Source organism: Perna viridis, chromosome 12 (assembly GCF_037379345.1).
Source record: "Perna viridis isolate PV_CMFRI_1.1 ecotype Kerala chromosome 12, ASM3737934v1, whole genome shotgun sequence".
Lineage (NCBI taxonomy): Eukaryota > Metazoa > Mollusca > Bivalvia > Mytilida > Mytilidae > Perna > Perna viridis.
The window spans coordinates 19932837-19944741 of record NC_142456.1 but is presented as its reverse complement, the minus strand read 5'-3'; the positions used below and the strand labels follow the sequence as shown (position 1 = coordinate 19944741).

Sequence of the window (11905 nt, the reverse complement as noted above, 5' to 3'; positions counted from 1 at the left end):
GTAGACACTAAGTATTGGTAACCAATATGTTCTGTACAAAATAGTATGTTGGTATAGATTGTACATATTAATTCCACCGTAGCGTTTCGGAAAGTGGAAAGGGTGAATCTTACAACACGTATGTACAATACAGTTTAATGTATATCATATAAATTGTAGCTATAACCAGATATATGCCAAACTTTAGAGATTCAGTTTCCCTATACATGTAGGTATGCAGGCGATTTTGAAATATTGCTATTAACTATATACAATTAAGGATTTTACTGTAATGTTGGAATATACTAATATACCTTTGTCTTCGTCTCATCTGTAACAGCTTCTTGTATATAAATAACAGGATTGCACTTTATTCAAATTCATAGTTTACACTTTATACACACTGATGATCAAAACCGTATGGGTACGAACCTATTCTACTGCAATATCGGACAGGTAACTCCTGTCACCTGTTGAGTCACCTGTTCTGTGTGAGCCATAAAACAATTAAAATTGTTATAATTTCCTCAGGGCGATTCTATTCGTCACCTGGCCTGTGTAGTATCGTATATTAACCGATATTTTGAAAGTGGGTTCTAAAAGGGGGGGGTCCAGAAAAAAGAGGTGTGTCATAGTCCAATATTTCCTCATTTTCACCAAAATTTTGCATGAAATTATCCACATTTATCCAATTTTATCATTTACAAAAATACTTCTTTTTTTTTATATAACAACCAAAGGATTTTGATAGGCCATTATGAAAGTCCTTGTATATAATTACATTTTACTGAAAGGATCTGCTTACTAGTGAATGAGTGTTTTTTTTCAAATAAGGTTTTTTTTTATAATTTTACTGCTCCGTGCAGGTCCGGGTATCAAAAAATAGGCCTGCAGCATCACTAAGCTTGTCGTAAAAGGCGACTAAATAGTGCTCAGAAACCTAGCCCATAGAGCAACTGGGAAGTGTGCCCCAGGTGGTGGAATGGGGTACCCCTGGCATGTCATATGCTGGGGTTGTCAGGCTATAATACGGAAAACCTGACCGCATACCATAGAGGTGAACCGTGTTGGGAAAGATGCCACGTTTCTCGCACGTTAAAGAACCCTGCTGTGGTATTCGATAGAAGTAGGAACCTTTGCGCTCCGCCACGGGAGGCTAAATTGCCCGACCCTGCCCATCCCTCCCTTTTATCTTGTGGCAGTCAAAATTTGTCGACCCTATTATCCTTGTGTCGCATCCCTTTTTTCATTTCATCATCATAATTTTCATGTTCATTTTATCATTCCTTTCATGTTCATCGCCTGAATATAGCTGAAATATTACTGCTCGGGCGTTAAACCCCAACAATTAATCTTTCAACTTTAATTTTATTTTAAATTTTGTGCATTATTGTGTCAAAACCATCGGTGGTGTGCATAATAACGTTTAAATGTCAAACACTTAAATTGTGTTCACACCCCCCTTAAACTGTGAACAGAGTTCAACACGTTGTTGTCGTATCAATCTGCGCTCATCTAAGCCCTGTTGTACTTATTGAAAAAGCATATGTCTATATGATTTTGTAATATGGCCGAAATTGATGATACAGTATGACTTATACAGTTATAACTACAAGATGGTTGAGAATCACTGAGAGTCAGATTTTAATTAGAGAAAGTGTGTTTTTCTTGAGGGTAATCAGTATAGTATTCTAATTCCTTAACAGGAAAGACCCATCTCTTATCCCTTACTCCTCCTACACCACATAATGGAATTGAATAAAACTTTCACATAATCTTTATTTTTATTACATGTTCCTTTATACAACTTCAATTTAAGATTTTGATCCGAATCAATTTGAGGGTTTCACATAACAAAATATGGACTTTGTCATTTGTGAATATGGAGACATGGGACACATATATGTTATCTATTACTTTTCCTATATGACTGAATGGAATTGGATTCAACCATCTCATAATCTTTATTGCATGTTCCTTTTGTACACCCCCTTTCAAATCAATATGGACAAAAAGTACATGCTATCAAATAGGGAAGTGTGCGTGTGTGTGTGTGTGTGTGGGGGGGGGGGTATCAAGTTACCGGAAATGAGTTCGATATTAATATAAGTGTAATCAAAATGGCTTCGGAAAACCATTGATTAACTGTTTTGAAATGAAATTCAACATTTAAAAAATATATGATTAGAATCTTCAATAAAGAAATCTACTTTTAATTCCAATATAATTGTTTTATCTTAAGCTGTAAATCTAATTAGGGGTTAATTATCATGACTACACTTTATATTGTAAAAAAAACACCTCTTGTTCTTTTCCATGTTGGAATAGCCAGAAGACACCTTGACACTTCATCTTCATTGATACAGGTGCGACATCGTAAGACACTTGTACGCTGCCCATGACTGAGTCACGTATCAGTAAATTTAATCGAGGCGTGTGGATCGAATAAGGTCAGAAAAAGTGCTGGATGTGTCTTTGGAGATTTTTCTAGTATATAACCAAAAAGAAGCGACATGTCTATCGATAAGACCTCTTTAGTGTATTACTTGGCCCTCTTTCAGGTCACATGTACCTGCCTCCTTTTATTTAGCCTGATAAAGAGTAAACAAGGGAACCAAGGTTATAGCGGTAATCAAAAGAATGTAATCTAGGGACAAAGACCAGACATGGAAAACAGACATACACAACAAAGAACATAAAGTAACTAAAATCATACATACAAAGTAACAAAACCAAATGAGCAACTCGGACTCCACTAAAAACTGGGAGCATGGACCAGGTGCACCGGTAGGGTAAGCGTCCTATAGTATACTGACCAGAATTAACCAGAAAATAAAATACAAAATGTTTAGTTTGAATATTTTATTCAATATATAATAGTAACAAATTACGTCATAACATTCAATGAAAAATATAATTAGTAAAACACATTACATCACATTTTTCTTGTTATATAAATTATATATTTTCTAATTTAATGCCATAATAAGAGTACAAGGTTTTTTCGACAATTTACATAACTTAACAATGTTGGCAAGTCGACATTGTTTCGTTCCAGTTGTGATCGATTTTAAAAAGGAGTTTTTTATAAACTTAATACTCGTCAAATAAAAGTGGACTGTAAACTAATTGCTTGCTTTAAGTTTGTTTAGCTTTTGTCACTGCTCTGTCGACAAATCGTCATTTGCGAATTAATTTTTAAGAATCTCATTACTTTCCTCTTATACACTAGTCTAGTACAAGACTTTGTCCAGTACTTGTTGTAATAACAAAATTACCGAACATAAAAGCTCTAGGCAAGGAAGCAGTGAATAATCAAAAGCCCTGCAATGATCCTAACTTAGTACAGGGATTTCCGATGGACATTCAGGATTTAACCATGATTTATAGCGCGCTTACCTCATTCCCTCGTTTTCACGACGAATAATTATTTTCTCTATATTACACTACAAAAAGACAGCATACTATCGCTACTAATAAAAATTAATAAAATCAGTAGTCATAACGGTACAGATGATATGAAGAAAAAGTGGTAATAAAAAGAACTAAATACAGTTAAAATAAAGGTACAACAAAAAAGACACTTTTTAAAAATACATGTAAGTCTTGAACTTTGTGGTAAAAATTAGTCAAGTTCAAGATAAGAATAGCAAGATCAAAGTAAAAATTAGAGAAAATAAATTTGTTCACATTACATGTATATGAAAACCCTCATTTATTATTTGTTTGTTACAAACAGAATATTTCTCAATTAGAACTGGATATCGGAAATAAAACTTTTTAAGGCAGCGAACGAGACGTATTTTTCATTACCTTGGTCCAAAAGCCTGTCTCTTAGGCAATGATGACGTAACAAGAAGTCAGAATATTGGCCACTAGCTCCGTATAAGAACAAGAGTTGTGACATGAATAAAATGTCTCTACTGTCCATGCATTGGTCTGGTAAGATATAATGATATTTTAAATGAACACAAACACTTCTTGTAGCCAGTCAAATACAATGTGTGCGCCAATGTTAAGTCTGCAATGTGAAGTTTTTGCAGACGAAGTGGGTCAAGTTGATATTCGACTCATATTAATTTCATTCTTTTGATATTAAATAAAATTATTATAGTTCTGAAAATCAGTTTCTACGCAGAAGCTTTTTTATACTACCGATTTTACACGTATTTTAAAGCTAACATTTTAACAGGTAAGGAGGTAGGCCTAGGGTAGGATGTGATACCACTGTTAAAAACCTCTATGTTAAATTAAGAAATTTTCAAAGTATCGTTTTAAAATTTTGTTAAAATGAAATTTAACAGGATTTATTATGGAGGGGATCTTTAAATATTCTCTCATAAAAGTTTGCTGCAAACCTTTAATGGCTTCTAAGAAAGAACCGAGGTGAAAGTAGACAGGTACTGAAAACACTACTTTTGTTTTTTTTTCAAATCAAGGGACTTAAGATCTAGGCTCTAAAATAATATTCTCATCTAATTTAAAAAAAAAAACTGTTGTATTCAGTGTGTGCCTTACATAATACGCTTTAAGATGATACCAAGTTTTCATAACCTGGCTAATCAGAAAAAAAGATACCAAGCATCCTGGGAACTACTAAATATTTTGTACGGACTGCTTCCTGGTATGTGCAGGCGTCTGGTTCCCCTTAATAGTGGTATTATACCAATAAGGGACATAATTCTTGAAAATCAGAGATATGTTTATACCATACTCAACTTCAGCAATGCGTGTCAAGTATTCCTTAAATGTAGAATGAAATCAATGTTACCGAGGAGCTTATATGAGGTTTCTGTCAAATGGTTTACACAAACGTACCAATGATTTGTAAGGGGTATGCCCCTTACCCTAGGTCTATCTTAATGATCAAGCGCAGTTTGTAAGAAATACGTAACATACAAAATGTTGCAATAATTACAACACATTTGTGAGAGTTTAAAGCACTTTCTAAAGGGGACTTTTATTTATTACGCGACATATACTACAAATGTGCAGATTCTTCTATGTGTTTCGGTTTTCTATCCTTATTTGAACCTTTTCGCTCCATTTCAATTGAATATACACTTGTGCCGTTACCATTCCTTAAAATACCTTTCGTTTGGTCATTTTTTACATCACTTGATACGCCCGAATCGGAATCGTCACTAGAATGCTTTTTGCGCAGCTGAATTACATTTTCAGCTTCATCAAGTTCATTCACGTGACTAGCAATAGCCAATAAATCATTGGATAACACGTGTTTTCCGTGCTCCATTTCCTTTTCAAGTCGATATCCGTAATTGTCATAAAAGTCTCCCTCCGTCATCACTCTGTTTTTTAGACGTGGTTCTGAGTTATTTTCGACCATGTGTACGGCTAAATTAGTCTGACTACCTTTCTCATTAGCCGTTGTTTTTGATAAAGCTGAAGGATAACTTCCGGGCTTAAAAATGGGTTTTCCTTGCCTATGCCTCCGTTTTGCTCGCACAACAAACGGTATTAACAAGGCAAAGACAACAATCAAACAAATAAGTACACCAGCAAATATAGCTGCTGTCTGGTTATAGTCATATGTTGTGTCGTCTGTGTGTTTCTGAGCACGAACAATAAATGGTACCGGGTCTGAAACTACTAGATCACCTCTGAACATAACAACCTGCAAATACAATGGCAGATTTTAGAATGAAAACAATTTAAAGATGAATAGGTATGCATGATCTTAACTTTTGTTGCTAACCGGATAAAAGAGTAATCAAGGGAACCAAGGTTATAGCGGTAATCAAAAGAATGTAATCCAGGGACAAAGACCAGACATGGAAAACAGACATACACAACAAAGAACATTAAATAACTAAAATCATACATACAAAGTAAAAAAAGTAAATGAGCAACTCGGACTCCACTAAAAACTGGGAGCATGGACCAGGTGCACCGGTAGGGTAAGCGTCATCTGCTATATATGTCAAATATGTCCAGACTTTTATATAACCATGGAGGTTCTCACTTGGGGGCACAGGGCTGCCCAACTTTATACTCCAACGGTTATATAGAACAAACTGGAAATTAATGGAACGCCCCTGCCCTTCTTTTCGGAATTTCTTAGCATACACTGGTTATAAGCCCCCACGACAGCTTACGGTTTTGTTTATCTACATTACTGGGAAATGAATTAATCTTTGCACTAAACTACATTTCTTCTAAATCTTTTTTTGGAAATCAAGCGGTGGTTACTACACTAGGTAAAATCTATTTTTGTCTTGGTGTCCAGGTCGAATGTACACATAGGGCAGTGGCGTGATTGAACTATCTTTGTCACGACCTTGAGGCTAAATTGTTTGAAAGTGCTAATAGTCCCAACATCATTGGTGTAGGGATTTTCCTTTGATGGTCATTTCTATATTGTTCATTCAAATATTTCCATCCATGGCAGATAGATTTTTCTATGTATCATCTCCATTTGCATATTGCTGCATCGGTGTTTTGGACGAATGGTTGTATCCAATTACGAGTGGTCAACGCAACGCATAACCGTACAAAACGTGTTGGCGTTTGTCAATAATTGACCGATTTTGCACACGAAGACTGACAGACACGAATCCATTGTGATATATAAAAATATAGCTTTCGAAGCTTTTTGCTAGCGAAAGCTATATTCTTATGTAGCCTAGCTGGCCGAGTGGTCTAGGGCACTGGACTTTGTGCAAGCGGTGTTGCCATTGATGTCACAGCGGCACGAGTTCGAGTCCCGCGGAGGGAACGACCAAAAATTTGCTTCGCAAATTTGACAGTTCTACCGTCGTTGGGAATTTTTCAGACCCTTATATATATATATATATATATATATATATATATATATATATATATATATATATACATGTATATACTGCTTAATTACATTTTACTGAATTCATTTCTAGTATGCTTATTCAGTATAAAATGTTAAATTGAAATGTCAACAGCTTTGAAATATATGATCGATACTTACATAAAATTCGATAGCTTGAGTATGATCGAATGTTTCAGTATTGTTTACTAGTATGTAACCATTATTGCCCACTCGAAACGCATCTGTATTTTCAACGACAAACTCTTCAGACTTGAAATAGAATAAAAATCAGGATTAATATGTGTGTTGCTTCAATTTGCCTCTTAGTATGTATACTAGACAAGACTTTGACATTTCAATGATCATGCAAGCAAACCTTAAGAGTTGAACCTGGGTCAGTTTGGGTCATGTTTGACAATTTATGATTGGTTCTATATAATTTTCAATGATAGATAAATGCTTAACTCAAACAAATTGACTGTTTGTTTAATATTTATTTATAACAGATTTTTATAATTATGTTTTGCTCTGCCTTAATGACTGAAGGTCGCTTTGTTGCCGTTGTTTTTTTATTCCTATTTCTGACGACCTACCCCATTTCCTGCCCCGGACCTCACTATGACTTGTAGATATTGAACCTCTTTCCCGTCCTCTTCAAACGCCTGACCTTCGACCAGTTTTATTGGAACTTTTGACCCCTCCTTAGCTTTTGATGTCACATATCCTTCAATTGCACCTCCTGCAGGGTCAAGGTTGAACTGGTAATCTGGTTGATGAATTTGATGGTCTACAAAGGAGGAATCAAGTTTTTAAAGTACTCTATGAGTGAATTATGTGTATATTTTGTAAGGTGAAACAAGGGATATGGCAGTGTTATTACAACTGTCTAGACGTAAACATTCACAAATTGTCACGTATAAAAAAACCATAAGGGATACCTGATTCTGAGAGGAATGGGCTGGCAGTTTTTTTTGGAAAATAAATATTCTGGCCATGAAAAAGATGAAAACAGATATCCTGGCCAACACCCCCTAGAAAATAGATACAATTTGACCTCAGGTCAGATACTTCATACCGTGAAAAGGAAATAAATCTTGCCCCGATAAATTTTCTGACCCGAAAAATTCCACTCCAACAGAATCAAATATGGTCTTCCCCTAACCATTACATATATATATATGTATCAACAGGTAACAAACAGAAAGCTGAAGTGAACGCCTCACCTGGTCGTCACATAAAATTAGAAACATTCGTCTTGTTAGTCCAGATTTCACAAGAATTTAAAATTGGACAATTTTCTTTTAGTGCTTTCACAACTTAAATTAGGAGAAACTAAATCGCTTAATCTTGTAGGTTTGGCGAAGAATGTCGGGGTTATAGGAAATTACCACCTTTAAGTTTTCGTTTGAAATCCAGGAAGTGCGCGGCGGTAAAGAAAGGGATGTTGTGTCATACACCAGAAAATGTATGACGTATGTAGAAAGTAATCCTATTCTCTTTTGGGGGAATATCATATATTTCCATACTTTTGTTTTTATGTTTCGTTAATTTTTGAGCATTTATAATTCACGTATTACCCTTCGAAATAATGTTCCGTCGCATTCAAGTAGACATGGATGAAGAAAGTGTGAACCGTGAACCAACACCTAAAGTCGGCGAAATTTAGTTAGAAAAAATACTAGTATTAACATACATGTAACCAGATACAAAGATTAAGGATACATGTATCTAGTGTTGGATTTTGTAGTCACTGGTCTGTTCTTAATGGTTTCTGTGATGAGGTGCTACGCTATATTGGATGAATACTTAGAGTCGTTTCTGTTTGACTGATCAAGTGGGGGATGCATTTAATGGAAACCTGAATAATCTTTTCATAAGTATTGATAAGCAGTTTTGACACAAAGCTTTTATATATAGTGAAACCTACGCTTAAACCGAACTTTAAATACATGTAATCTCATATCGTGTATTTATGAACAAGACGCTTTTTTTTCAGTCCATTCATATCAATTTAAGTGTGTTTTAAACCTTAGTATATCTGTATATTAAACCGAATCTTTTCTTCTGTCAGTGAAATAATTTTATCAAAAAATCACATTAATCGACCATTTTTTGTAGTATAAATCCTTAATTAATCGAGCGTTGTATTTGTATATTCTTTAAGTCGGTCGAACATATGAGATGCTCTGTACAAGCTAGTTACCAAATCCTATTGTTTTTTTTTTGTTCTTTGTTTTGCTTTGTTTTGCTTGTTTGTTTTTTTCTTTAATGTTTACCAAACTTGTACTTGTTAATTTTCAATAAAATACAGTGACACATTCGTCATGTTTGAACCGAACCCTGAGTAATCCGAAAATCTGTCTTAAATAGACACAGTTTAAACTACCGTTATGTCAACCTGATCAACTTTAGTACAAGTTCATATAAAATTCAGACACTGCCTAAGTAAGGTGATTCATTGAGTAGAAAACCCATGGATCCGACGATGCTTTTTTTGGTCAACATGTGCATTTTAAGTGGCAATAGTCCTTTCTGTATATAGATCTGTACTGAAAACTACTTTTTAACCTGCCACTAAAATCAACCAAATCAAACCAAATCAAGAACAATAACTCTTGCAAAGTGCTAATTTTATGTACAGTCTCTATAAATTTTAATTCAAAAGCGCAACACCCAAATGAAAAACTAAGACTAGTTGTGTGATCTATGAAGGTTACACGAAATAAAACTGAAATTGGTGGATATGTCTCAAGCCGGAATCACTAATTATCACACGCACTGTTTTGTCCTAAAAACACTAAAACAGAAACTCAATATTTAGGGGTAGATAATAACCCGGAAATTTCGACGGAAGTGGTTACACCGTAAAGACCAGACCTGTATACATGACATGGGAAGAATATGAAGTTGTCAATTATAACATTACCATTTAGACTACATGCTGTCGTGTTTACTTCCCGGTCTCTTCGGGGCGTGCGAAATTACATGGTTAATAAAATGTACATAAATTTAAATATTAAATAATAGGAAACGAAGTGATGTTTTTCTGGATCTATATCCAGTTATGGAAACTTAAGAATTATAAATATTTAGGGTTTTGTTTTTAATGAGAACCGAAAACCTTGTGGAAATATGACTTTTCTGGGTTTGTGCATGTGTCTTATGAATAAAACTTAATTAGATAAAAAATATTGATCTTACCGCATACTGATATAGTTGCTAAATGCACCACGACGAGGAAACACGAGTAATAAAGCAACATCATTCTAATTTGTATACTATCTGAAAGACAAAGACAAAATGAATAAAAACAGTCAAAAGATTTGGTACATATCGTAAAAGACACACATGTATGCATTTTATAATTAACAATATATTTTAAAGAAAATACAATTCTTATGCTTACATATTTTTTATATAATATAGACGCTTACAGCGAAATGTGAACTGAATGCGCCTTTAAAATAATGAGTTTCTGAAATTACAAACAAGCATTTCGTAACTTTGATTGTTACAGCGTACCCAAGAACGAAGCCTGTTTTCACACATTTCAGCTGATCATTGGATATTAAAACAGTTAATAGTTTCGCTTCCAAGCAACACAATAATGAAGCCTTCACATTAAAGTTCGAAGATATATTTAGATGAAGTTGATAAACAAAGTCTAACTCTTTAATACAGATGTACCGAAATGCATTATAATTAAATGTAAACACCAACATCTGATGATGAAAAAAATATTTTTAAAAGTTTAAACAATCTCTTACCGTGGTTCGATTTTATTTTTCCTGCAAAAATGTATATGAGCGAATCAAAATGTTGTTATAAGTTCATTATAAATAATAAAACCGGATTGTCAAATATTCCCTTCGGTATGTTCAATGGTACTCAGCTATTTTCTTATTCGGAAATCGTTACGTTTTTCATAACACTTGATAGTGCAAAGTTGAGTCATTCGGAATCACAAGGTACCTCGGGGTCTTTTCCGAAATATACTTGTTAAATAACAGGATAGGTGCCGGAAGAGATCCGGAACTTTATACTGATCATGAAAGGCTATAAACCCTTAATTATTATATTGCCGTGGATCCGCGTTAGGTTGTTTACATTCGATGCACGTAAAGTGCATAATTGTTTACATGGAAATAATGTAAAAGTTATAAAATCATACTTAAAGGTGCACAAATATGCACAACTGCACTTTTTAATTTAAAACACCCAATAGCAGATAAAGAAACAGGAAGACAATTTTTAATCACAGTACTTAAATACGGTTAAAAAAAATATGAACGTACCCCACCGTTGAATGTTGGTACATCTGACGACTGAAAATGACAAATAGTCAACATAGGATAACTGGGGATCTTGACAGTACAAATACTTGGTAATGATACTAACTGGGACTATGTATACTTAAATGATTATATCAATAGATACAGCGTAAACTTTACAACTTTCTTGACCTTGTCGCCGCTGGAAGACCAATTCTGAGGTCCATATACTTAATTCTATACGTATATTTCATCTAAGTTGACTCAATTTTTTTGTCAATGGTAGGAAAAAAATTAAGTATTTTTGCGGCACTTCGGTAATACTATCTCGCCAGCCATGATTCTGGTCCAGACTCTGGTTCATAAAAGAAAAAAAAATATTTTGAAGAAAACAAAAACCATAACATAAAGACTAAGTTTTGAACTAATAGAGCGATGAAATCCAATGAACTAGAAAGAGCAATTTGGAAAAGACCCCCCCTTTTTTAATATTCTAGATCCGCTTATTCGATTAAGTAATTTTTTTCACCTATCGGTTTATAGTTATCTTACCGCAAATCAATCCTTGGTGATTGAAATATCAATAATTTTTGATTTTGTGCATATTTATACCACAGAAAGGTAGCCACATGCCCATATGGAATAGGGTCAATTCACCAATCAAAACAGCGATAAATGCCATCAATGTCCTGTCCCGAATTGTATTATATGTCTACAGAGGAATGTACAAATAGACATGGTTTTTACTTTTTGTCATTGTTGTGTAAACAAAGGAAACTAATGGGCGAAGATTGAACAAAACTCGACAATATTTCCGCAAACTTGTTCACTAACTCGACCGGAAATGGCA

General features: G+C 34.4%; 1 protein-coding gene across 12 annotated transcripts in view; it reads right to left on the bottom strand.

Moving 5' to 3' along the window:
• Positions 1-2826: 2826 nt before the first annotated feature.
• The window catches only part of LOC148601607 (uncharacterized), a 29148-nt gene continuing 20069 nt past the window's right edge, over positions 2827-11905 (bottom strand). For 4 of the 12 annotated variants that reach the window (XM_088554318.1, XM_088554329.1, XM_088554319.1 and 1 more), the window contains 4 exons: positions 9986-10066; positions 7378-7571; positions 6944-7054; positions 2827-5614 (listed from right to left, as the gene is read on the bottom strand). In XM_088554318.1, coding sequence (XP_088410444.1) covers positions 4961-5614; positions 6944-7054; positions 7378-7571; positions 9986-10049 — 1023 coding nt within the window. In that variant the 5' untranslated portion in view covers positions 10050-10066 and the 3' untranslated portion in view covers positions 2827-4960. Of the gene's footprint in view, positions 5615-6943; positions 7055-7377; positions 7572-9985; positions 10067-10306; positions 10515-10551; positions 11047-11079; positions 11110-11247; positions 11411-11905 lie in introns of those variants that run through there. The other 8 variants (XM_088554323.1, XM_088554324.1, XM_088554326.1 and 5 more) reach the window with 6 other exon arrangements.